The sequence below is a fragment of the Oratosquilla oratoria genome, chromosome 25 (assembly GCF_046742065.1).
Source record: "Oratosquilla oratoria isolate Oo_2021 chromosome 25, ASM4674206v1, whole genome shotgun sequence".
In the NCBI taxonomy this organism is placed as follows: domain Eukaryota; kingdom Metazoa; phylum Arthropoda; class Malacostraca; order Stomatopoda; family Squillidae; genus Oratosquilla; species Oratosquilla oratoria.
In genome coordinates this window covers 14,233,520-14,261,379 of record NC_134801.1, presented here as the reverse complement: position 1 = coordinate 14,261,379, position 27,860 = coordinate 14,233,520, and the positions used below count along the sequence as shown (strand labels likewise).

General features: G+C 40.0%; 1 protein-coding gene across 5 annotated transcripts in view; it reads left to right on the top strand.

The window, feature by feature from the left end:
* Positions 1-27,860, top strand: part of LOC143038824 (uncharacterized) — a 209,348-nt gene that overhangs the window by 63,373 nt on the left and 118,115 nt on the right. For 4 of the 5 annotated variants that reach the window (XM_076208401.1, XM_076208398.1, XM_076208397.1 and 1 more), the window contains one exon: positions 16,941-17,042. In XM_076208401.1, coding sequence (XP_076064516.1) covers positions 16,941-17,042 — 102 coding nt within the window. Of the gene's footprint in view, positions 1-13,517; positions 13,698-16,940; positions 17,043-27,860 lie in introns of those variants that run through there. The other variant, XM_076208400.1, reaches the window with a different exon arrangement.

The following is a 27,860-nucleotide window of genomic DNA, read 5'->3' as shown; positions in this document are numbered from 1 at the left end:
TTAATTTTATCTTTAGAGGTCGATTTCTATCCTTAGAATAGTGACCGATTCTATATGTCTCTTCCAGGTCTATGTTTTTGAGATGAAATGGCTGAGAAGTATGATAGTGGTTACTAGGCTAGATAAAGTGAGAAATGAGGAGGTGAGGAGGAGAACAGAGGTGGAAAGGGAGCTGGGAGATAGGGTTGATGAAAGAGTATTAGGATGGTTTGGACTCGTGGAATGAGTGAAGAAAGATTAGTAAAAGAAGTGTGGAAGGCGGAGGTGGAAGGAGTAAATATGAGGGGGCGTCCTAGGATGAGATGGATGGATGGGTGAAAGGGGCATTACAAAAGAGAGGAATGTCTGTTGAGGAAGGACAGGAGAAAACAGAAGATAGGGGTGAATGGAGAAGGGTTGTGTATACAGTGGCCGCAAAAAAAAAAGTGCACACTAAGGTTTTTTGGATAATAAAACGCAAAAGTATTACTTTCATGGGTTTTATTCACACTTTATATTTACAAATATTTTCATTTAGTATTTAGTCATGTTTCCTTTGACCTTCAACACCATCTCAAGTCTCTTAGGCATCAATGTAGCGAGGTTCTCGAAGTATGCGAGGTCCATCTGCACCCAGTACTTCTTCAGCGCCTCCTTCAGCTCGGAAATACTGGCGGGTCGCGACTTTTCCACCTCGTGTTTCATGATGTTCCACGCATTTTCTATCGGGTTCAAGTCCGGGGAATTACCAGGCCACTCTAAAACAGCGATATTGTGGTCATCAAGGAAGGTTTTCACTGCTTTGGACTTGTGGGCAGGGGCACCATCTTGCATGAAAAAATCGCACTCATGAATGTTCCAAAATGTCAGTAAATGTTCTCTTAGCACTTCAATATAATTTGCGGATTTCATTGTAATGTTTTTAGGAAGAAAATAAAGCCCCCCCCTGCCCTTGTTCCCACTAAAGGCACCCCATACCATAACACTGTCAGGGTGCTTCACCGTTTTAACCGTGTAGCGAGGATCGTACCGCGACACAGAACTGGGGCGACGGACCACTTTTGAGCCGCCCCTGACAAGCCAAAAAGTACTCTCATCGCTGAACATTACTTTTTTCCACTGTTCAGGGGTCCAATCTTTGTATTTCTTGCAGAACTTCACCCTCTTCTTCTTCATCGCCTCTGTCAGGAGGGGTTTTTTGGCGGCGCGGTGAGCAGGGAGTTTCAGATCTTTTTGCAGGCGGTGTTGAATCATCCGAACAGACACCTTCTTCAGGAGGTCAGGGTGCTTCTCCTTTAGTTCCACAGCAGTAATGGATGGTTCAGCTAACACCTCACGCTTCAAGACCGTGTCTGTTTGTGGGCTGGTCTTTCTTGGTGCTTCAGAGCCCTTCTTTCGTGGTGGAATGGTGCCGGGTGGGACGCTGGTGGCTGCCTTCTTCAGGTTGTAGACGACCCTTCTTGTCACCTTCAGGTCTACGGCCACACGTATCACAGACCACCCCTGCTCCAGTAGGGTGATGGCACGAGTCTTCTCCTCCATTGTAAGTTTATTTCGTCCCATTGTGGCAAGTGGTTGTGGAGTTATAGGCCTTCAAATTTGGTGAGCGAGTGCAAAAGCAGGCACTGAGGAGCGCGTAAATTTAATCCCCACTCACCGAGCTTTTGAAGCTCACTGATGCTTGCTGTGGCGGGGAAGCATGACGTCAGCCTATCACGTGGGTGCTACAACACTCCTTAGCTCCTCCCACTATTCCTATGGTGGGAATGCAATAAAAATGTACACGCGGTTTCGCGTGTGTACATTTTTATTGCGGTGAAAATGTGTACTTTTTTTTTTTTGCTGCCACTGTAGATGAGGCTGTGATGCATGAGGGGGAGTGGGTGGGGGATGGGGGGTGAGGAAGTATGTATGAGAAAAAAATTGACGCAGCCCGAAGGGATTTCTCCTCGTCTTCTCCTTTCCTGCATGAGGGGACGGAGAGGGGGTGTCGCCAAATTTATGAAGCGGCCTTGCTGTGGATGTGCTGTGTCTTGCGACACTGTTTCTGACCCAGGGCAGTGGACAGGATGCAGGGATGACCCGTCATCCAGGAGGTGCCAAGATAGGAGCGTGGAGGGGAGTGGAATATATGGGAAATGAAATGGGTGGAAGTGATTTCTATGCCTGTTTCTTTTTGGCTACCCCCCGTGTAAGGGGGAAAAAGCCTTTGGTATATGTATGTATATATATATATATATGTTGAGACATTCTGACAGGATGTAAGTGGAGTAGGAAACACAGGAGTCTTAGTCTGAGTTTATTCCTGACTAGTTTTGCAGGTATGCTTTTTCAAAGCATACCTGCAATACTAGTCAGGAATAAACTCGGACTAAGACTCCTGTGTTTCCTACTCCACTTAAATCATACACACACACACACACACACACACACACACACACATATATATATCTATATATATACACATATATATATATATATATATATATATATATATATATATATATAATATGTGTATTTACCTAGTTGTATTTTACGGGAAGGGGAGCTATGCTCGTGGGGTCCCGTCTTCATATCTCATTTTATCTAAACTATTTTTAAATTCATGTATTGTTTTTGCACACACCACTTTCTCATCTAACTTGTTCCAACTGTCTATTACTCTGTGAGGAAAGCTGTTCTTTTTCAAATCTCTTCTATAGCTGTCTTTTTTTCTTTTCTTTCCGTGTCCTCTTGTATTTCTGTCATCCCATTTTATCAGATTCTCTCCATCAGTAATTTCTATGCCTTTCATGATTCTGTAAATAGCTATCAAATCTCCTCTCTCTCTTCTTTGCTCTAGTGTCTGTAGTTTAAGTTTTTGTAGTCTCTCTTCATATGATAGTTTTGAGAGTGTTGGTGCCAATTTTGTAATTGCTCTTTGTATTCTTTCAAGTTTTTTTTATACATTTTTTTGTACTTGGTGACCATATCGTTGCTGCATATTCCAATCTTGGTCTTATCAGGGTGATTAGGATTTTCCTCACCATTTCTTCATCCAGGTATGTAAATGCCACTTTGATTGTTCTTATTAAATTATAAGTTTCTCCAAAAATCTTATTTATATGTTTCTCAGGTGACATATTATTCATAACAATGACTCCCAGGTCCTTCTCATTTTCTACTTTTTTATTCCTTCTTCTCCCAAATCATATGATCCTGTTATTCTGTTTTTGCTTTTTCCAAATTCCATTATACTACACTTTTTTGTATTGAACTCCATCTCCCACTTCCTACTCCATTCTTGTACTTTATTTAGATCTCTCTGTAGTGATTCACAATCTTCTTCAGTTTTCACTCTTTTCAGTAGTTTTGCATCATCTGCAAAGAAGCTCATATAGCTTTCAATTCCTTCATCCATATCATTAATATATATAGCAAACATTATTGGGGCCAGAACTGTTCCCTGCGGGACACCGCTTATTACTTCATTCCATTTTGAGTGCTGGTCTCATATCACTACTCTCATTTTTCTTTCTTGCAAAAAGTCTTCCATCCAATTTAGCAATTTACCTTGTATTCCTCCTTCATATTCTAATTTCTTAAGCAACTTCTTATGTGGTACTTTGTCAAAAGCTTTTTTTAGGTCTAGAAATGCACAATCAGCCCATCCATCTCTTTCTTGTATTATATCTATTAGCCTTGAATAGAAACATATTAAATTGGTGACGCATGATCGTCCTTGTCTGAATCCAAATTGCCTTGGATTTAGTACGTTGTTTTTTTCCAAGTATTTTACCCATCTACTTTTGATAATTCTTTCACAAATTTTTGCTATTGTACTTGTTAGAGAGACTGGTCTATAGTTGGTAGGTTCTTCTTTATTTCCTCCTTTATATATAGGTACTATATTTGCTTTTTTCCAATCTTCTGGAACTTTTCCTTCTTTTAAGGAACTGTTTAGTATGCTATGTATTTTGTCTGCCAGTTCATTCCTGCATTCTTTCAGAATCCAGTTTGCTATTTCATCTGGCCCATGCGATTTTCTGACATCAAAATTACCCAAGTGTGTCAATATTTCATTCTTTGTTACTTCTATTTCTTCCATAGGGGGGACTTTTTCTTTCCACTCAATCTCTTCAGGTTGTATATTTTCCCTTGTAAACACTGATTTAAAATGTTTGTTCATAATTTCTGCCATTTCCATTTCCTCAGTGTATTCAACTCCTTGTCTTAATTTCTCCAAGTCTTGTTTGTTTATCAGTTTATTGTTTACAAATCTGTAGAATAGTTTTGGTTGATCTTTACACTTTTCTATAACATCTTTTTCATATTTTCTTTTTTTCTCTCTGCACTTTTGTACATATTCATTTCTATAACCAGTATATATTTTCCATTTTTCAGGTCTGTCTTTTTTCCATCTGGTCCAGGCTTTGTCTCTTTTGTCTTTTAACTCCCTACAACTTTTGTTGTACCAGCATTTTACATATTCTTTTTCTTGTTTTTGTCTTGGGACATACTTTTCCACTCCTTTTTTGTAAATTTTTGTCAAAATATTCCATTTCTCTTCCACTGATGTTTCTTCTTTGTATATTTCTTCCCAGTTTTCTTGTTGGAAGAATTCTCTTATTTTATCAAAGTTTGTTTTTTCATACATCATTCTTCCTTTTCTATATTGTTCATTTCTTTTCATATATTTTTCTTCATTAAGTTCCAGTTTAATCAATATGTGGTCACTTTTACCTATTGGTGTTTTATATTCAATCTTGTCCACTATTCTAGGTTCAGATGTAATTATTAAGTCTAGCCTCGATGGTTCTTCTTCATTTCTATACCTAGTGTTCTCTTGTATCCATTGTGTCATTGAATGGTCAGTAATCATCTCAAGTAGAGCATTTCCCCATGAGTCATCACCACTCTTTACTGTCATTTCTTCCCAGCAGATTTCTTTGCAATTAAAGTCGCCCATCATAACTATTCTTCCTCCGTCTTCCATTATTTTAGTTAATGCTATCTTTGTGTCCTCTAACATACTTTTATGTTCACTCTCCTCCCATGAGGCTGTTTTCGGAGGCACATAATTGATCACAAATTTTCTGCTCTTCTTATCTCGGTCTTCCACTTCTATCATAATCATCTCTACTGTATTCTTTCCATATATGACACCTTTCACGTTTATATCCTTCTTAGTCAGGAACATAACTCCACCCCCTTGTTTTTTCTCTCTGTTTCTAATCCAATAATTGTATGCATCATGTCCTACACTATTGGGTGGTAGTGGGCCTTTTAATTTTGTTTCTACAATTCCCATTATGTCCGGTTCTTTTTCTTTCAAATAATCATTCAATTCATTCAATCCTGTTATCAATCCATCTATATTTGTGTAAGACGCTCTTAGTTTTCTGCCACTTCCATTGTGTTCTCTGTTTCCCTTATGTTTTTCTTTAGTATGTCGAAGTGCTTTATTTTCATGTTCACTATCCAATAGAATCTCTCTTTCTCTGACTCCGTTCTTTCCTCGTTTTTTGCCTTAGCTTCAAGTCTTTTCTGCTTTTCTGCCTCTCTTTCCTCCTTATTCATTTCTCTTTTTATCCATATCTTTTTATATTGATCATTTGTTGCTAGTTTCCCTGTTTTGGATAGAATTTTCTCTGCCGTTGTTTGTGACCTGAATTTAATCTTAATTGGTCTGGTCTTATCTGTACTATATTTTCCGAGTCTGAATTTTTCCTCAATTTCCTTTATAATTTCTGGTTCATCTTCCTGGACTAATTTTAATAAACTGCTTACTCTTTCATTTTCCTCCTTGATTCTTGCGGTTTTATCTGGGTTATGTTTCTCTTCCATTCCTAATATAATTATACATTTCTTTTTGTCAGCTAATTCTCTTACTATATTCTCCTTCTGTCTCATCACTTTAATAACTGAGTCTTCATTATGTTCTTTCAATTGCTGTTTGACTATGTCAGTGAATGAAACCTTATTCCCTTCTTGGGTTGTTCTCCAATTTTTAGCTTCTTTAGCTATTGTCTCTCTGTTTTCATTACTATTCTTCTTCAATTTCTCATTCTCCTCCTTTACATTTCCTAACTGTCTTTTTAGGTCCTCTATTTCTTCAGTTAAGTTTCTGTTAGCCTTCTCTAGTTGTTCCAACCTTTCAATTCTCTGGAAAATGGAGTCAACATTACCTAACTTACGTTCCAAGTCCTCGATCACCTTATCAACTCTCTCCTCTAGTCATATCAGTCGGGGGGGGGGGGGGGTGTGTCCCCCCCCACCCTCTTTAAATCCCTGGAACATATTCTCGTCACTTTCTACTGTATTGCTCCTCTCTATACTTCTAATCTTTACATTTTTATTAGACATTTCATCCTCACTCAGTCTTTTGTTTACCTTTCGCTTGTCTGGCTGGGCCAAGTCTACTCCCTCCTCATTTCCTTCCATTTCCCTCAGTAATCCCTCCCCTTTTCCTCTTTCCCTACTTTCCCACTACTCCACGAGCAATTTCCCCCCCACCCTGTAAAAACACTAGGCACTTCTCTTTGCGTTGGGATCCACAGACTTCAGTTTTCTTCAGAACGTCATCCAAGCCGTCCATTCGCTGAAGTGTGTGTGTGTGTGTGTATATATGTATATATATATATATGTGTATATATATATATATATATAGATATATATAGATATATAAATATATATAGATATATATAAATATATATATATAAATATAAAAAAATATATATATATAAATATATATATATATATATATAAATATATATATAAATATATATATATATATAAAATCTAAGAAAATCATCTGGAATCTTGTAAGGCCAAAATTCAGCTTTGGAGTATTGGCTGATGGTAAATTTATGGCAGCAGTGGGCTTTTAATCAAACTGCAAACATTTTCTCACATATAAACAAAGTGGTGATCACTTGTGCACCACAAAAAAAATCTAAGGTAAGAACATATAACATCATATTTGCAGGTAGTTCATATGAAATAACACCAATCAGGAAGAAATTAAGTGATGATACTTAACCATGCATATACCAAAACAAACAAGGTCAATTGTACACCAAACCTGATGATAGGCACAAGTCACTACATTTCCTTAGTATGATGCCATTGATCCTTGAGGTAAGCCATACTGTCATGCTGTAGCATCAGTTTAATAAGATATTTTATGTGCCATTGTCACACCCTTGTGTGAATATCATAATCTTGTGTATATGTCGTGTATTATGTGTGTATAACATGTAGCCAATACCCCGTCTGGGGTATTGGCTGCATGTTATCATGGCAAAGTAGCATGCAGTTGATACTTTAGAGTCTATATGAGGTGCCCCTATGGACCAGAGCCACACATCATTTTGTCTATGATAGAGGAAAACTCTGTTCATAGAGAAATGATGACACTTTTATACTACGACTGTCCCTCCGTTATGCTGTCCCCCAACCCCTTGTTGGTGTCCTCTACCATTTCTCTGAGTATTCATTTTTTGTTTACGCCGACCCTGTGGTGGGGACAAAGGCGATAAAGAATGGGACGGGGATGGGATTAGGAGTCCTACTATCTGTAGCCCCGAAAGGAGACATTCCTAAAAAGAAAAGAAAAGGCATAAGACAGTCTGGGAGTTTTACAACCAGCACCCTAAGGTTTGGGTATTTTAATGTGCGTGGATGTGGTACAGATGAGAGTAAAAGGGAAGAGATACGTAGTATGTTTGTGAGAAGAAAGATGGATGTGCTGGCTTTGAGTGAAACTAAAATGAAAGGAAAGGGCAACTGTGAGTTTGGAAGTGTAGCTGGGAGGTACTCAGGAGTGAAGAGGGGACGAGGAAGAGAAGGGGTGGCTATACTAGTAAGTGAAGAGATAAGTAAGCAGGTTAGTGGAATGGAAGGAGGTTTCATCAAGGTTGCTGTGGATGAAGCTGAAGCTGGGAAGGGAGATGTGGGTTTTTGTAAGTGCTTATGGACCTGGTAGTGAGAAGAGTGTAGAGGAAAGGGAGGCTTTTTGGGTAGTTATAAATGAGTGCATAGAGGGATTAGGGAGAAATGTCAAGGTAGATATATTAGGAGACCTTAATGCTAGGGTAGGAAATGAGCCAATAGACAGAGTGATTGGGAAGTATGGAGTTCCAGGTAAAAATCGTAGTGGAGAAATGATGGTGGAGATGTGTCTTGAAAGAGAGTTGATGATAGCAAATACAGTGTTTAAGAAGAAAGTCAAGCATAAGTACACATGGGAGAGGGTGGTGGATGGAAGGGTGGCAGATAGAGCGTTAATGGACTATATAGTGGTGACCAGGAGTATGGTAGGAAGAGTTTAGGATGTACATGTTCTAAGGGGAGAGAGTGGGGGAATATCAGATCATTTTCTGGTGGAAGGTAAAATGAGAGTGGAGAATAGGTGGAGAAAGAGGAAAAGGGCAAAAGGTAGGAAGGTACTTAGAGTGAACTGCTTAAATGAGAAAAAAAGGAGAGTGAGTTGAAGAAACTGAGAGAGGAGTGAGAGGAAGTAAAGGATAGAGTAGAACTAGGGGTGGAGGAGGAAATGGGATGGTTCAAGGAGGGAGTCACAAAGTGTGCAAAGATGGTGTGTGGAACAAGGAGGGCGGGAGAAAAAAGAAGGAAGGGTAGTGAGTGGTGGGATGAGGAAGCAAAGAAATGTGTAGAAGAGAAGAAGCAGGCAATCATAGATTGGCTGCAAATTAGGACGAGGGAATCGTATGAGAGGTACAAAGTAAAGAGAAGGGAAGCTAAGCATAAGATAAAGGAAGCAAAGAGGAGAGCAGATGTGAAATTGGGTAAGAGTATGACAGAAAATTTTGAAAGTAATAAAAAGATGTTTTGGAAGGAAATTAAAAGAGAAAAAGGAGGCGAATCAAGTAGAGAAAAGTTAAAGGTGCAGATGGAGAGATGATAATGGAAGAGAAGGCAGTGAGAGGAAGGTGGGCAGAGTATTTTTGGGAGTTGCTAAATGTGAATGAGGATAGGGAGGGAAAGGTAGTTACAGTGGGAAGCGCTAAGAAAATGAGAGTGATGAGTGAGGAAAATGGAAGAGAAATAGGGAAGGATGAAGTGAAAGCAGCTGTTAAGATGATGAGAGCAGGTAAGGCACCTGGTCTGGATGGATGCCATGCAGAATGTCTGAAGAAAGGAGGCACAGTGATGGTGGACTGGCTAGTGAAGTTGTTTAATGTTGTTTGAGAGAGGGTAGAGTGCCGGAGGACTGGAGGTGTGCCTGTATAGTTCCACTTTACAAGGGAAAGGGGGACAAGTGAAAGGGATCAGCTTGTTAAGTGTAGTTGGGAAGGCTTATGGGAGGGCCTTGATTGAGAGGATTAGGAGAGGAACAGAAGGAGTAATTGGTGAGGAACTGTGTGGGTTTTGGACAGAACTTTGTGGTAAGACAGATATGTGAGAAAGCTATAGGAAAAGGTAAGGATGTTTTTTGGGCTTTTGTGGATCTGGAAAAGGCTTATGACAGGGTAGACAGGAAGGCACTGTGGGAGGTACTGCAGATATATGGGATAGGAGGAAAGCTGTTAAGAGCAGTCAAGAGTTTTTACGAGAGTAGTAGAGCTTGTGTTAGGATTAGAAATGGAGAGAGTGAATGGTTTGAGGTAAAGGTGGGACTTCGTCAGGGATGTGTTATGTTGCCCTGGCTGTTCAATCTTTACATGGATGTGGTGGTGCGAGAGGTGAATGCAAGGGTAGTGGGTCAGGGATTGGAGATGATTAAAGAAAATGGAGAAATGTGGGAGGTGAGCCAGTTGTTGTTTGCTGACAACACTGCACTTGTAGCAGGATCAGAGGAGGGATTGAAGTTAGTGACAGAGTTTGAGAAGGTGTGTGAAAGAAGGAAGCTGAAGATAAATGTGGGCAAAAGTAAGGTGATGAGATGTACAAGGGGAGAGAGTGACAGCAGGCTGGAGGTGAGCATTAAGGGTGAAAGTCTGGAGGAAGTGGATAGTTTTACATACTTGGGTGCGAATGTGGCAGGAAAGGGAGGAGTGGGGGTGGAGGTAGAATGTAGATTGAGAGAAGCGAGTAAATGCCTTGGTTGATTGAAAAGTGTAATGAGAAATAGACATCTGGGAATGGATGCTAAGAGGAGGTTATATGAAGGAGTGATTGTGCCAACAGCAATGTACGGGGCAGAAACATGGAACATGAGAGAGGAAGAGAGAAGGAGTTTGAATGTGTTTGAGATGATATGTCTGAGAATTATGATAGGGTTTACTAGGCTAGATAGAGTGAGAAATGAGGAGGTGAGGAGGAGAACAGGGGTGGAAAGGGAGTTGGGAGATAGGGTTGATGAAAGAGTATTAGGATGGTTTGGACACATGGAAAGAATGAGTGAAGATTAGTAAAAGAAGGGTGGAAGGAGTGAATATGAGGGGGCGTCCTAGGATGAGATGGATGGATGGGGTGAAAGGGACATTACAAAAGAGGGGAATGTCTGTGGAGGAAAGACAGGAGAGAACAGAAGATAGGGGTGAATGGAGAGGGGTTGTGTATAGATGATGATGTGATGCATGAGGGGGAGTGGGTGAGGGATGGGGGTGAGGAAGTATGTATGAGAAAAAAAAAAAATTGACACAGCCCGAAGGGATTTCTCCCCGTCTTCTCCTTTTCTGCATGAGGGGATGGAGAGGGGGGGTCGCCAAATTTATGAAGCAGCATTGCTGTGGATGTTCTGTGTCTTGCGACACTGCTTCTGACCCGGGGCAGTGGATAGGATGCAGGGATGACCCGTCATACAGGAGGTGCCAAGATAAGAGGGAGGGAGGAGGGTGGAGGGAAGTGGAATATATAGGAAATGGAATGAGTGGGAGTGGTTTCTATGCCTTTTTCTTTTTGGCTACCCCCCATATAGGGGAAAAAAGCCTTTGGTATATGTATGTATTTGTATTGTTGTTTAATGTTGTATAATGTGAATTACATGATGGGGTGAGAGAGGAGAGTTGTGGAGCTCAAATCTGGTTTGATGTTCCAAACATCCTAAGTGATAACATAAATTCCCTATGAGAACTCCCAACATCTAGAATATACAGGCCAAGCTATCTGCCACACTGCATAAGTGCACAGATGGCAATGTCATGAGCAAAAGTAATACAAGGAGATTCAAGGACACTCTCAAGAAGGAAGAAAATACATTGTTGACTGACAGATGACGGACATAGCTCTCTCCTCTTTCAGCCCAGTGCTAATCCTATACAATGTCTCTGGCCTGATTCAAATTCTCAAGATGGTTCTTCATGACTTCATAAAGCTGATCTATACAATGCCCCTGGCCTGATTCGAATTCTCAAAATGTTTCTTCACGACATGGTGTTGTTGATTTGTATGGCACTTCTAGCCTGATTCAAATCCTCAAGGTGTTTCTTCATGACATTGTGGCACCCCCTGGCCTGATTGGAATCCTCAAGATGTTTCTTCATGACATCAAGGTGCTGATCTTTACAGTCCCCCTGTCCTGATTTGAATCCTCAGGATGTTTCTTCATGACATCATGGTGTTGATCTTGTGTGGTGCCCCTGGTCTGATTTGAATTCTCAAGACGTCTTCATGACATCTGAAGAGCAATGTCCTGGGCTAAAACTGTGTGGCAGCATTTGCATAGTATTAGTTTAAATAAGTATGATAATTAGACCATGATATTATATATTTGAATAATTTAAGTTCTATTATATATCTTTAAAGTAGAGATGGTAATAAATGTTGTCTGTTGAAGAGTCCAGTTTTTTATCCTCCCTTTGACTTTGAAAAGAATACCAGGTATACATTTCCCTTTTGGTATGTGGCAAGGATTTCCTACCAGGTACATGAGATAGGTGTACTGTACCATAAGGACATGATACATACCTTCAAACAACTGTTTGACTTAGTTAAATTGAAATTGCACTTATCTTTTAACTCCCTTTCACCATCACTTTCACAACATTCCACACATTCCCCAGACTTATCTACCTATATGGCAAGGGTTTTATCCCGCTTATAAGGGAGGTAGCCAAGTCAAAAGCATGTACCCACTCCCTTTCCTCCCTCTCATCTTAGCTTCTTGTGGATGAAGGTTCATCCCTATCTCCTACCCATTGTCCTGGGTCAGAAGCCATGCAGCGAGGCACACCACATCCTCAGCAAGGCTGCTTCACTTAATCAGTGACCCCCATACCCCTTTATCCCCTCATGTGGAAGATAGAAAAGATGAGGGAGAAATCCCTTGGAACTGTGTCAAAATATTATTCACACTTAACCACTCCCTATTCTGACCTCACCCTTCCTTGCATCACAGTATTATCTATACACAGCCATTCTCCTGTCTTATCCCTTCCTTGCTCAAAACCCCTTTCACCCGATCCATCTATCCTTCTCGTTCTCGGTCATCCCCTCTAATTCACTCCATCCACCTCTTTTACGAATCTTTCTTCACTCATTCTTTCCATGTGTCTAAAATATCCCAATACTCTTTCATCAATCCTATCTTCCATCTCCTTTACCACCCCTGCTCTCATCCTCACTTTTCATTTCTCACTCTATCCAACCTTGTAACCCCTTCCATACTTTTCAAACACTTCATCTCAAATACATTTAAACTTCTCTCTGCTTCTCTTAACTTCTTGAATATGATGATGCCTACATAGGCATCATGAGCAGCGAGTGGGGCATATGAAGATGCTGGCATCATTATCCTGATTATATTTATTTTGTAGTTGTAGCTGAGTGACCCCCATATTCTGTGAGTAGGCTTGATCACATTTTCTGTGACGTATTTATTCAGGGAGAAAGAGAACGAGTATAACAATGGTAACTTAATATTTTATAATGCGTGTATTGTGATGATCATCATACATCAGGCAACCTGATGTGCGCGCAAATATTTGAAGAGGTTGAATTTCAAGTCTGCTCCATACAGTGTCGTAGGCACAATCACCCCTTCATATAATCATATAACCAGACTTGTCTGGTTTTGATTTTCATTCCATTTATTACTCTTATCAAAAGAAACACCATGTAAGGACAATGCCTTTATCAGTACAAAGTTTTGCTTGGTAGAGATTTATTAAGTACGTACTTTTGGTATACAAATCTCTCAGAAAAGGAATACCTGAGGGGAATAGAGGAAGGTCACTAGGGCTTAGGGAAGGTTAAGGAGGATAGGGAGCAATTATTGGTGTGTAGGACATTTGATAACTCTTTAACAAGCAAAATGTTATACTAATAGAGGCTGTCCTCATATGGTGTTTCTTTAATGGACTTTTTGACAACTACCAATTTTTTACCACTCAATTCACTCACTTTCAGGAACTATGCCAACCTCCCTCCCATCTCCTATTTTTTGGTCTTCCATTCCAGAAACCAGTAACCAGCTCTTCAGGGCTGCACCTGCAGATGGAGGTGGGGGTTGTTTTTATGATTTGTTTGGTGGGACCCTAGATAGGTTTGCCCCTCCATTGGTCATGCAATTTGAAACCATGACAAAAATTATGCACATTCGCACCACATTTGACTCATACATGACCTTTGTTCTCCTTTTGAAAGACCTTGTAGTGAAGGCAAATAAGAAACTGAACAGGAGGACAGTTGCTGGTACAGGATTTAGATGGCAGAAAGAAACACTCACCATGGTATATAAACAACCCATAATGACCACACTTAAGTGTGCTTCCACTTCATGATTCCCAGTAGTTAAGAAAACCTACTGACAAGTAAATATGGGCAAAAGTAAGGTGAGGAAATGTACAAGAGATGATGATGGCAATGAGTTGGAGGTGTGTTTAAAGTGTGAGAGGCTGGAGGAAGTGAGGGCTTTAATTATATTTATTTGGACTTACATGTAGCAGGGAATAATGAAGTGGGGATTGAGGTGAATTGTAAAGTAAGGGAAGCAAGTAAATGTCAAGAGGGAATGAAAAGTGTTATGACAAATAGGTATAAATCTAATAATTCCGACACTGGTGATTCTATTCAGGTATCAATCTGTTGACCTTGGTCTCTTGCAGGAAACCATGGCTCACAGGTAACTAGTAGTAGCCACCAAATTGGCCCATAAGCTGCTCAAGAAGAAATATGTCAAATGGCTGGAATGGGATATGTAGGTCTTTGTAAGTGCATATGGGCCTGGTAGTGATAAGAGTGTAGAGGAAAGGGAGGCTTTTTGGATAGATTTAAATGAGTGCTTTAAGAGTTTGGGAGGAATGCCAATGTAGTAGTGTTTGGAGATCTCATTGCTCTAGTAAGGGATGAATTGATAGATGGATTGGTTGGGAAGTATGGAGTGCCAATTAAAAGCCATAGAGAAGAGTTATGTTTAGAGACTTGATGATAGCTTAAACAATTTTTAAGAAAAAGCTCAAGCATAAGTACACATGGAAAAGGGTGGTTGATGGAAGGGTGGTTGGTAAGGCATTAATGGTCTATGTAGTGGTATCCAAAGGAAGGATAGGAAGCATTCTGGATGTCCATGTTGTTATGGGAGTTGAAGGAGAGACAGATCATTTTTTGGTGGAGGGAAGTTGAGAGTGGAGGATAGGAGGAAAAAGTGGAAAAGAATATTAGAATGAATGAGACTGCAAGAGACCAAAAGGTCTACACTAGGCAGTTCCATGTCCATTACCACCTATCATCTCCATAAAATTATGTAATCTTAAAACCACCAACAGTTTCAGCACTTACTACATAGTTGCTAAATCTATTCCATTTGTTAACCAATTTTGGTAAACCAGTTCTTGCCTATTTCCTTCTTAAATCTAAATTTGTCCAATTTAAATCCATTACTGCGAGTCCTTCCTTGTTGTCTTTGTGGCATAGTGTACGGTGCAGTGTAACATGGCACCTCTGGGTATTGAGGCTCAAAGAAAGTCTGGGTCTCCTCTTCGATAGATTGTGTTGTGGCTTTTATTACATCTACTTGTGATGTCATGAGATGTGCAGTAGGTGGGCAGCAAGATACCTTGGTGTCCATAACGTTTTTCACATTGAGTTGTCTCAGGACAGTGGGATGCTTTCACAGTGGTGTGTTCTAGGATGTTTTGGAACATATGCCCAGATATACATATGTAACACCATTCATATTCTCATACATTCTTGAATTATGATGTATAAAAATAAATTGTTTTATATTGTACAAAATCATAAAAACAACAACAATAATATACAATATGTATAAGATTATGATATTCACACAAGGGCATGACAGTGGTAGACATAAAATATTTTATTATATTCATTCTAGGGCACTATAGAGAATAAATCAACTTTGGCTGTCAGGCCATGCTGTTGAAAAAAAGCAAGCTCTGATGGAGAGAATGTTGGTTTTATTAGCAATGAAGTTGGGCGCCAATGGTATATGGCTCACTTGAAAGTAAGAAAAGGGGAAAGGGAAGAGATGGCAAGGAAGGCGACTTGTGCATTTCAAGTTGTGTCCTAAGGCAGTTTGCTTGCAGGGAAGTGGGGGAGGAGGTGAGAAACCACAGAGACAGGGAGACAGGCTCACAGTATGATGCACTGAGATGATCTGAATCTTCAGTGTCCATCTGGTCTTCATATTCGTGGACAGGTCATGACCCGTGCTTCTAATTGACATGAGGTCAAGTGTGATGCGTAGAAAGTTGGACACAAAATGTTCTTACACTGCTGACTCAAGAAGACTGAGGGTATGCGTTCCTCAATGAATCCAGTGTTCATCACATTGTCAGGCAAGGCTCTGGTTGAGTCATTGCTGGGACTGATGCTGGTACTGCATGTGAGTTCCTCAAGGAGGCTTTGTGCCATCTGAGGGCCTCATGGAAGTTCTGGTCAATCCAACACAGCTGGGCAGCACATGAGGCACATGGCTGGCACAAGCATGTTCCATGGGACCTCTCTGCAGATTGGCAAAGTCATGGGATGGTGAGGTGAGGGATGAGGAGTGAGGACAATCTTCCTAACACCCTTGGTATATAGAATCTTTTTATATATGCACTTTATTTGTTTATATATATATATATATATGTATATATATATATATATATATATATATATATATATGTATATATATATATATATATATATATATATATATATATATATATATATATATATATATATATTTTTTTTTTTTTTTTTTTTTTTTTTCTATGTGAAAGTTGGAGGCTTCTGCAAGAGAGACCAGGGATAATGGATTTATCTTTTGCTGAAAGCTCCCAGATGGAGCCTATGATGTAAGCAAAACACCCAAACCTTTTACAGGATTGTACAAATTGGATCAATGCTATAGCTAAGCTGCTGGCCCTTATAAGAATGGTAATTTATTTTTTATTAACATTCACAATGGTCAATGTACTTATGCAATAGCATATCAAAGTTTTAAATGATATTTGTTATAAGTCAAAGAATGTTAAAAAAGTTGTTTTCCTTGTGTATGATTTATGTGTAGGAAAAGTTTTTATACCATACTATTCAAAGGGTATGTTTGCAAATCTGGATTGGAGTGCTAAAGTGTTTTTATATAGGTGTCAGAAATCTTGTAAGGTGGTGGCTAAGTCAAATAAAACCATTTAACCATCCCTACATTTGCAATACCTGATGGATGTAGATTGGCTCTTACCTCAACTGCATTGCTTTGGTCAAAAGCAGTACAGTAACACACAGCTCTTTCATAGCAAGGCCTCACAATCACAGCTGGTTTATTCCCATCATTTCACCATGAGGCAACCCACTCGCCCTCCTTGTTCATTAAAAAATTAATTATGGAGTAGCTGGGAAGATTATCCCTTGGGGCTGTATCATCCCTTCTTTACATTCTCCATTCACTCCTATTTTTTGTATCATCCCTTCAGTCAGTTATGTTGACAATTTTGATAAGATGTTTTATAGCTTACTTGATATAGACTGCTACAACAAATTTAGATTATGAAATAATTGTAGAAGTTAATGGTTTTGATTATTTTGATGTGTTGTATTACACTAACAAATTACTTTTTTTATTGCAGAGTATAGAAGGCCTAAGCTATAATACAAAACTAGAACACTTGAATCTCTCTGGCAATTATCTGTCTCATATCAATGATCTCTCTATGCTGAAAAGTCTAAAGGTAAGTTGTTCAAAACTGATAATTGTTACAGTGAAAGCAAATTAAATGTTGGGTCTTGCAGGTATGAACCACAATATATTCATTCAAAGCTGGAAGACTTTCTGTATTTCATTAGATGATTTTGGTAGAGCAAACTTTGTTGTTGCAACTTTTAAGTTGAAAGTACTTATTTGCTTCATTTTTAATTATTGAGCCATTTAAGGAATGTCATTACTGGAAAGGATTTTATTTAGGCTACTGTCACACCCCATATTGGGGTATTGACTGCATGTTAGTGTGTAGTATTAATTGCAAAGTAGCTTACAGCCAGGTTTTTAGGAACTGTTTTGGGGCACCCCTGTGGACTAGACCAGGGGTGGGCAACCATTGGAATTTGTGCCAAAAGTGGCATGCCAGCAACTTTTCTCCAGCATGTGAATCCCAAGCTCACCTAAGAAAATAATGAGAGATTTCTTTACAGAGTTTTGCATTTCAATTCAACAGAATATGATTTCATCAGTTATACACATGTGCACACATACACACAGAAAACTATTAGGAAAACTGAAAACCTTAGGAGGGGTGCAAAGTAAACTACTGGAATGGAAGGAGGATTTCCTGCATGGAAAAAAAATGAGAGTAGTGCTCAGAGATAAGGGTTCTACTTGGGAAGAGGTGATTAGTGGAGTTCCACAGGGATTGGTACTGGCTCCAATAATTTTTGTTATTTATGTGAATGACATGGATGAGGGTGTGGACAGTTACATGAACTACTTTGTTTGACACAGAATTGTTGAGAAAAGTGAGCACTGAAATAGACTGATTCGCAGAGATCTGAACAAAATTTGGGAATGGAGTCAGAAGTGGGAAGTGGATTACATCAAGAAATGCAGTATAATGGAATTTGGAAAAAGTAAAAATAGGATATCAGGACAATATAAAATTGGTGAAAAGAAAGTAATGAAAGTGGGATTTGAAAAATACCTGGGAGTAATCATCACAAAGGACATGTCCACTGATAAACAGAGATAAAATTATTGGAGAAACCTACAACTTGCTGAGATCAATAAAAGTGGCATTTACTTACTTGGACATAGAAATGGTGAAGAAAATACTAGTCACACTGAAAAGACCAAGACTGGAATATGCAGCAACACTATGGTCACCCAGTACCAAAACAAATATAAGGAAAATTGAAAGAATCCAAAGAGGAACTACAAAAATGGCCCCCACACTTTCAGAACTGTCATATGAAGAGAGATTGTCAAAACTAGAGTTACCGACCCTGAAACAAAGAAGAGAAAGAGGAGACTTGTTAACCATCTATAGAATCATGAGAGGTATGGAAGTCCTTGATAGAGAAGACTTACTAAAATGGGATACAAGAAATACAAGAGGACATGGAAAAAAAACTCGAAAAGGACAGTTGTAGAAGAGACTTGAAAAAATACAGCTTTCCCCACAGAGTGGTGGATGTATGGAACAAACTGGACAAAATGATAATGTGTGCAAAAACCATACACAAATTTAAGAACAATTTAGATACTGTGAGATACAGAGACAGGACACCACAAGCATAGCTCCCTTTCCCATAAGATACAACTAGGTAAATGCACACAAGACAAAAACAGGAAAAGGAGTATATTAAGTTTAACAGAAGGTGTAGTGAGGCAAAAAAAAGGAGATAAAGCTTAGAAAAGATGTAAAAAAGAGAAAAATCCTAAAAAAGTGACAAATATATATCAATGAAAGGAATGAATATGTAAAAATACGCAGGGAAGAAAAAAGAAATTATGAAAAAGACAATAGAAAAATGTAAGGCTCAACCAAAACTATTGTATATATATGTGAATGGTAAATTGAAAAATAAGCAAGATATAGAGAAACTACACCAGGGGAACATGGAATACACAGAAGATGTAGAAATGGTTGAAGTCATGAATGAACATTTCAGATTGGTTTTCACTAGAGAAAAAGTATGGCATTGGGATGAAGGGTGAGAAGTGAGATCTTCCTCTGGGGGAAATAATGTCAACACATCCAAAAATAATGGACCAAATAACAAACCTTGATGTCAGGAAATCACATGGCCCAGATGGAATTGCAAACTGGATGCCAAAGGAGTGTAAAGAAGAATTGGTAGGCAAAATAGATTATATAAAAAGATGCTCACTTAAGGAAGGAAAAATACCAGAAGACTGGGAAAAGGCCAACATCATACCAATATATAAAGGAGGAAACAAAGAAGACCCAACAAACTACAGACCAATTTCCCTTGCAAGCACCATAGCCACATTTTCTGAAAAAGTTATCAAAAATATATTGACAAAATATCTGGAGGAGAACAACATACTAAACCAGAGATAATTTGGATTCAGACAGGGAAGATCATGTGCCACAAATCTGATCTGTTCTTACTCAAGACTATTAGATATAACACTGGAAAGAGACAGATGAATTGATTTTGCTTTCCTAGACCTACAAAAAGCTTTTGATAAAGTACTATGTAGAAAACTGTTAAGAAAACTGAAAAACATAGGAGGGGTACAAGGTAGACTACTGGAAAGGACGGAGGATTTCTTGCATGGAAGAAAAATGAGAGTAATGCTTAGAGATAAGGGTTCTACCTGGGAAGAGGTGATTAGTGGAGTTCCACAGAGATTGGTACTGGCTCCATTAATGTTTGCTATTTATGTGAATGACATGGATGAGGGTGTGGGCAGTTACATGAGCTTCTTATCTGATAATGCAAAATTGTTGAGAAAAGTGAGCACTGAAATAGACTGTGAGTTGCTGCAGAGAGTTGTGAACAAAATTTGGGAATGGAGTTAGAAATGGGAAGTGGACTTCAACAATAAGAAATGTAATATAATGGAACTTAGAAAAAGTAAAAATAGGATATCAGGACAATATAAAATCAGTGAAAAGGAAGTAAAGAAAGTGGGATTTGAAACGAGGAGGTGGGGAAAATTGAGGCGGAAATGGAGTTGGGAGATAGGGTTGATGAAAGAGTATTGGGATGGTTTGGACATATGGAGAGAATGAGTGAAGAAAGACTAGTAAAAGAGGTGTGGAATGTAGAGGTAGAAGGAGTGAACATGAGAGGATGACCAAGGAGGAAATGGATGGATGGGGTAAAAGGGGCTCTGGGAAAGAGGGGAATGTCTGTTAAGGAAGGACAGGAGAGGACAGAAAACAGGGGTGAATGGAGAATGTTTGTGTATGGATGATGCTGTGATGCATAAAAAGGAGTGGATGGGGGATGGGGGGGTGAGTGAGTATGTGTGAAAAAATAGTTTGATGCAGCCCGAAGGGATTTCTCCCCATCTTCTCTTTTTCTGCATGAGGGGATGAAGAGCAGAGGTCGCCAATTTAATGAAGTGGCCTTGCTGTGGATGTGCTGTGTCTTGGGACACTGGTTCTGACTCAGGGCAGTGGACGAGATGCAAGGATGACCTGTCATCCAGGAGGAGCCAAGATAAAAGGGAGGGAGGGGGGTGAATGGAGATGGAATGGGTGGGAATGGATTTTTTTTTTTTTTTTTTTCTCTCTCTCTCTCTCTCTCTCTCTCTCTCTCTCTCTCTCTCTCTCTCTACCATCTTTGTAAAGGGGAAAAAGCCTTTGGCAAATGTACATACATATACCATGGGCTTTTGCCTCCTTACAAGGGAGGTAGGCAAAGTCAAAAGGCATAAATCCGCTCCCACCCATTTCATCTCCACACACTCCACTCTTATTCACCACGTCTCCCTCCCTCCCTCCCTCCCTCTTTTCTTGGCTCCTCCTGGATGACAGTTCATCCCTGCATCTATGTCTGAAAGGTATTCCATACTGAGTTTTTCTTTGTAAATACCCAAATTTCGTAAAAAAAAAAAAGTTTGGAATTGTATTGCTAAAGGGTATTTTTACCCATAGAGACATAATTCAACAAGATGATTTAGAAAAAAGAGTAAGTACTGTATAAACAAAATTTATTTATATAGAGAAAGAATTTTCAGTCATAAACATAAATGTGACAAAAATACTATTATCGAGATATTGAGCCATAAAGATAAAACAGAAATTTTCACCCTCTGTATGAAAACTCTATTAGCAATACATACATATACCAAAGGCTTTTTTTCCCCATGTAAGGGAGGTAGCCAAAACACAAAGGCATTAAAACCACTCCCACCCATTCCATCCCTATCACACTCCACTCCCCTCCACCCTCTTTCCTCCCTCTTATCTTGGCACCTTCTGGATGATGGGTCTCCCTGCATCTCGCCCACTGCCCTGGGTCAGAAGCAGTGTCACAAGACACAGCACATCCATAGCAAGGCCGCTTCATTAAATTGGCTACCCTCTCTCCATCCCCTCATGCAGAAAAGGAGAAGACTGGGAGAAATCCCTTCAGGCTGTGTCATTTTATTTTTCACACACACTCCCTCACCCCCCATCCCCCACCCATCCCACCTCATGCATCACAGCATCATCCATATACAACCATTCTCCATTCACCCCTGTCTTCTGTCCTCTCCCGTCCTTCCTCAACAGACATTCCCCTCTTTCCCAGAGCCCTATTTACCCCATCCATCCATCTCATCCTAGGTCGAACCCTCATGTTCACTCCTACCTCTGCCTTCCACACCTCTTTTACTAATCTTTCTTCACTCATTCTTTCCATATGTCCAAACCATCCCAGTACTCTTTCATCAACCCTATTTCCCAACTCCCTTTCCACCCCTGTTCTCCTCCTCACCTCCTCATTTCTCACTCTATCCAGCCTAGTAACCCCTATCATACTTCTCCAACACCTCATCTCACATTCAAACTCCTTCTCTCTTCCTCTCTTATGTTCCATGTTTCTGCCCCGTACCATAGTGTCATTGTGTACTCCAAGTTAGGCCTTATCAATGTGACTAGTATTTTCTTTACCATATCTCCAAGTCTTTTTCAGATCCCGCTTTCTTTGCTTCTTTTTCACCAATTTTATATTGTCTTGATTTTTTTTTTTTTTTCCTCCAAATTCCATTATGCTACATTTCTTGATATTGAATTTCACTTCCCACTTCTGACTCTATTCCCAAACCCTGTTCAGATCTCTTTGTAGTGAGTCACAGTCCGTTTCAGTACTCCCTTTCTTTAATTTTTTTTTCATCATCTGCTAAGCCCATGTAACATTCCACCCCCTTGTCCATGTCATTTACATAAATGGCAAACATTATTGGAACCAACACTGATCCTTGTCGAATTCCACTAATGACCTCATCCCAAGTAGAAGTCTTATCTCTAAGCATTACCCTCATTTTTCTTCCATGCAAAAAGTCCTCCATCCATTTCAGTAGTTTACCTTGTATCCCTCCTATGGTTTCCAGTTTTTTAAATATTTTTTTGTGAGGAACTCTATATCAAAAGGTTTTTGTAGATCTAGGAAAGCGCATTCAGCCCATCCAGCCATTTTTTGTATTATATCTAATAGTCTTGAGTAAAAACAGATCAAATTTGTGGTACATGATCTTCCCTGTCTAAATCCGAATTGTCTCAAATTCAGTATATTGTTATCCTCCGAATGCTTTATCCTTCTACTTTTTATAACTTTTTCAGATTTTAGCTACTGTGCTTGTAAGGGAAACCAGTCTGTAATTTGTTGGGTCTTCCTTATTTCCTCCTTTATAAATTGGTACAATATCAGCATTTTTCCAGTCTTCTGGTATTTTTCCTTCTTTGAGCGAGCAACTTATTATGTTGTATATTTTGTCTGCTAGTTCTTTACATTCTTTTGATATTCAATTTGCTATTCCATCCAGACCATGCAATTTCCTGACATCAAGGTTTGTTATTTAATCCATTAATTTTTTTTCCGAGTTACTATTATTTCCTCCATGGGGGGGGATTTCACTTCTCTCCCATCATCCCGATGTTGTATTTTTTCTCTAGTGAAAACAGACGAAGTGTTTGCACATGAGTTCCGCCATTTCGCTATCTTCTCTGCATTCTGTATTACCTTGGCATAGCTTCACTATTTCTTGTGTGTTTTTTTAGTTTCCCATTTACATTTCTATAGAATAGTTGGCTGATTCTTACATTTTTCTATTATGTCTTTATCATAGTTACATTTGTCTTCACTGCATATTTTTACATATTCATTCCTTTGATTAACATATAATTGCCACTTTTAGGTTTCCTGTCTTTTCTCCATCTCTTCCAAGCTTTGTCTCTTCTATCTTTTGCTTCACTGCACCTTCTATTAAACCAACGTTTAATGTACTCCTTTTCCTGTTTTTGCTTTGGGACATACTTATCCACTCCTTTTTTTTTTTTATAGATTTTCATCATAATCATAAATTTTTCTTCCACTTGTGTTTCTTCTTTGTAGAATTTTTCCCAGCTCGGTTTAAGAAAAAATTTCTTAAGTTTCTCAAAGTCTGTTTTACTATACATCAGTCCTCCTTTCCTCTGTTTTTCATTTCTCTTTATATACATTTCCTCCTTTAATTCTAACTCAAGTAGTATGTGGTCACTTCGCAATTGGTGTCTTGTATTCAGTTTTGTCTACTATTTCAGGTTCTGATGTGAATAATAAATCTAATCTCGATGGTTCCTCATGATTTCTAAATCTGGTGTTTTCCTTTACCCATTTTGTCTCTGTATGTCCTATAGTCATGTTGAGTAATACATTTCCCCCATTGATCCTCTCCACCTTTCACAGTCATCTCTTCCCAACATATTTCTTTGCAATTAAAATCACCCATGAGTACTGTGTTACTTCCATCCTTTAGCATCTCATTTAATGAAGATTTTGTATCATCTAACATTGTGAAGTAATCTTTCTCCAAGACCTTGTTCCCTTGTTCTTGGGGGCACATAAATCATGGCAAAATTTCTGCTTGTCATGTCTTCATTGTCTTCAACTCTTATTGTGATCATCTCTACCCTGTTCTCTCCATTTATAATTTTTGTCACATTTCAGTTTTTCTTAACCGGGAACATGATCCCGTCTGGGGGTATTGGCTGCTTGTTATTGCGGCAAAGTAGCATGCAGTTGATACTTTAGGGTCTATATGGGGCGCCCCTACAGACCAAAGCCACACATCATTTTGTCTATGATAGAGGAAAACTCTTCATAGAGAAATGATGACACTTTTATACTACGACTGTCCCTCCATTATGCTGTCCCCCAACCCCTTGCTGCTGTCCTGTACCATTTCTCTGAGTATTCATTTTCTGCTGTGGGGGAATTCCCTGTGGTGGGGGAAAAGAATACTGCCACCAAGTATTCCCACTTGGATCGTAAGAGGCAAGAAGAAAGGGACAGGGAGTGGGACTAGGCATCCTTCTCCTTGTAGCCCCACAGGGTACATCCTAAACGAAAAAGTAAAGGCATAAGAGTGTCTGGGAGTTTTCGGAACAGCACCCTAAGGTTTGGGTCTTTTAATGTGCATGGATATGGTACAGATGAGAGTAAAAGGGAAGAGATAGGTAGTATGTTTGTGAGAAGAAAGAGGGATGTGTTGGCTTTGAGTGAAACAAAGTTGAAAGGGAAGGGTGAGTGTAAGTTTGGGAGTGTAAGTGGGAGGTTATCAGGAGTGAAGAGAGGGCGAGGGAGGGAAAGGGTGGCTATTCTAGTAAGTGAAGAGATAGGTAAACGTGTAGTGGAGTGGAAGGAGGTTTCCTCAAGGATAATGTGGATGAAGGTGAAACTGGGAAAGGAGATGTGGGTCTTTGTAAGTACATATGGGCCTGGCAGTGAGAAGAGTGTAGAAGAAAGAGAGGCCTTTTGGATAGATTTAAATGAGTGCATAGAGGATTTAGGGAGAAATGTCAACGTAATAGTACTGGGAGACCTTAATGCTAGGGTAGGAAATGGTCCAATTGATGGAGTGGTTGGGAAATATGGAGTTCCAGGAAAGAATCGTAGTGGAGAGTTGATGGTGGAAATATGTTTAGAAAGAGAGTTGATGATAGCAAATACAGTGTTTCGGAAGAAAGTCAAGCATAAGTACACATGGGAGAGGGTGGTGGATAGAAGGGTGGTAGATAGAGCGTTGATGGATTATGTAGTGGTAAATAGGACTATGATAGGAAGAGTTAAGGATGTACATGTGCTAAGGGGAGAGGGTGGGGGAATATCAGATCATTTTTTGGTGGAAGGTAAGTTGAGAGTGGAGGATAGACGGAGAAAGAGGAAAGGGACAAAAGGTAGGTGCTTAGAGTGAACTCTTTAAATGAAAAGGAAAAGGAGAAGGAGTACAAGAAGAAGCTGAAAGAGGAATGGGAGGGAATGAAGGATAGAGTAGAGCTAGGTGTGGAGGAGGAATGGGGATGGTTCAAGGAGGGAGTCACAAAGTGTGCAAGGATGGTGTGTGGAACGAGAAGGACAGGAGGAAATAGAAGGAAGGGTAGTGAATGGTGGGATGAGGAAACAAAGAAGGTTGTAGAAGAGAAGAAGCAAGCTTTCACAGATTGGTTACAAAATAGGACGAGGGAGTCATATGAGAGGTACAAAGAAAAGAAAAAAGAAGTAAAGCAAAAGGTAAAGGAGGCAAAGAGGAGAGATGTGAAGTGGGGTAAGAGTATGACAGAAAATTTTGAAAGTAATAAAAAGATGTTTTGGAAAGAAATTAAGAGAGGAAGAGGAGGCGAATCAAGTAGAGAAGAAAAGGTAAAAGGTGCAGATGGAGAGATGATAATGGAAGAGAAGGCAGTAAGGGGAAGATGGGCAGAATATTTTAGGGAGTTGCTAAATGTGAAGGAGGATAGGGAGGGAAAGATAGTTGCAGTGGGAAATGCTAAGAAAATGAGAGTGATGAGTGAGGAAAATGGAGGAGAAATAAGGAAGGATGAAATGAAGGCAGTTGTTAACCACTTCAATACGGGACTTAAATCTCGCGGGCAGCAACCAATGCCAGACGTATGACGTAACGAAATAATATTCGCATCATAAAATATAGTCGCCGCTTATATCGATCGTTCTCTCTTTCACCCGCGAATTTTGAAAACCACAGAGAATGGGATTCCGGGCGCATTTGGGAGAATGTAAAAACACAGGGGCGACTACAATAAATATAATCAAGACGCCGATATGGCAGCGTCGCGAATCCACTTGCTCCTCATGACGCCTACGTGTGCGGCACCGTATGGAAGGGGTTAAGATGATGAAAGCAGGTAAGGCACCTGGTCTGGATGGATGCCATGCAGAATGTCTAAAGAAAGGAGGTACAATGATGGTGGACTGGCTGGTGAGGTTATTTAATGTTTGCTGGAGAGAGGGTAGAGTGCCGGAGGACTGGAGGAGTGCCTGTATAGTTCCACTTGACAAGGGAAAAGGGGACAAGTGTGAATGTAGTAGTTTCAGAGGGATTAGCTTGTTAAGTGTAGTTGGGAAGGCTTATGGGAGGATCTTGATTGAGAGGATTAGGAGAGGAACAGAGGGAGTAATTGGTGAGGAACAGTGTGGATTTAGAACGGGTAGAGGTTGTGTAGATCAGATCTTTGTGGTAAGACAAATATGTGAGAAAGCTATAGGAAAAGGGAAGGATGTTTTTTTGGCTTTTATGGATCTGGAAAAGGCTTACGATAGGGTAGACAGAAAGGCACTGTGGGAGGTTATGCAGATATATGGGATAGGAGGAAAGCTTCTAGGAGCTGTCAAGAGTTTTTATGAGAGTAGTAGAGCTTGTGTCAGGATTAGAAATGGAGAGAGTGAGTGGTTTGAGGTAAAGGTGGGACTTCGTCAAGGATGTGTTATGTCGCCCTGGCTGTTCAACTTATACATGGATGGGGTAGTGCAAGAGGTAAATGCAAGAGTAGTGGGCAAGGGATTGGAGATGGTTAAGGAAAATGGAGAAAAGTGGGAGGTGAGCCAGCTGTTGTTTGCTGACGACACTGTGCTTGTGGCAGGATCGGAGGAGGGACTGAGGAAGTTGGTGACAGAGTTTGGGAGAGTATGTGATAGAAGAAAGCTAAAGATAAATGTGGGTAAAAATAAGGTGATGAGATGTACAAGGGGTGAAAGTGGCAGTAGACTGGAAGTGAGCATTAAGGGAGAGTGACTGGAGGAAGTGGATAGTTTTAGATTCTTGGTTGCAAATGTGGCAGGAAAAGGTGGAGGTAGAATGTAGATTGAGAGAAGCGAGTAAATGCCTTGGTGGATTGAAGAGTGTAATGAGGAATAGACATTTAGGAATGGATGCGAAGAGGAGACTGTATGAAGGAGTGATTGTGCCAACAGCACTGTATGGAGCAGAAACATGGAACATAAGAGAGGAAGAGAGAAGGAGTTTGAATGTGTTTGAGATGAGGTGTCTGAGAAGTATGATGGGGGTTGCTAGGCTAGATAGAGTGAGAAATGAGGAGGTGAGGAGGAGAACGGGGGTGGAAAGGGAGTTGGGAGATAGGGTTGATGAAAGAGTATTAGGATGGTTTGGACACATGGAAAGAATGAGTGAAGAAAGACTAGTAAAAGAGGTATGGAAGGCAGATGTGGAGGGAGTGAACATGAGGGGACGTCCTAGGATGAGATGGATGGATGGGATGAAGGGGGCTTTGGGGAAGAGGGGAATGTCTGTTGAGGAAGGATGGGAGAGGACAGAAGACAGGGGTGAATGGAGAATGGTTGTATATGGATGATGTTGTGATGCATGAGGTGGAATGGGTGGGGGGATGGGGGGTGAGGTAGTATGTGTGAGCAAAATTTGACACAGCCCGAAGGGATTTCTCCCCGTCTTCTCCTTTTATGCATGGGGGGATGGAGAGGGGGGGGGGTCGCTGATTTAATGAAGCGCCCTTGCTGTGGATGTGCTGTGTCTGGTAACACTGCTTCTGACCCAGGGCAGTGGACAAGGTGCAGGGATGACC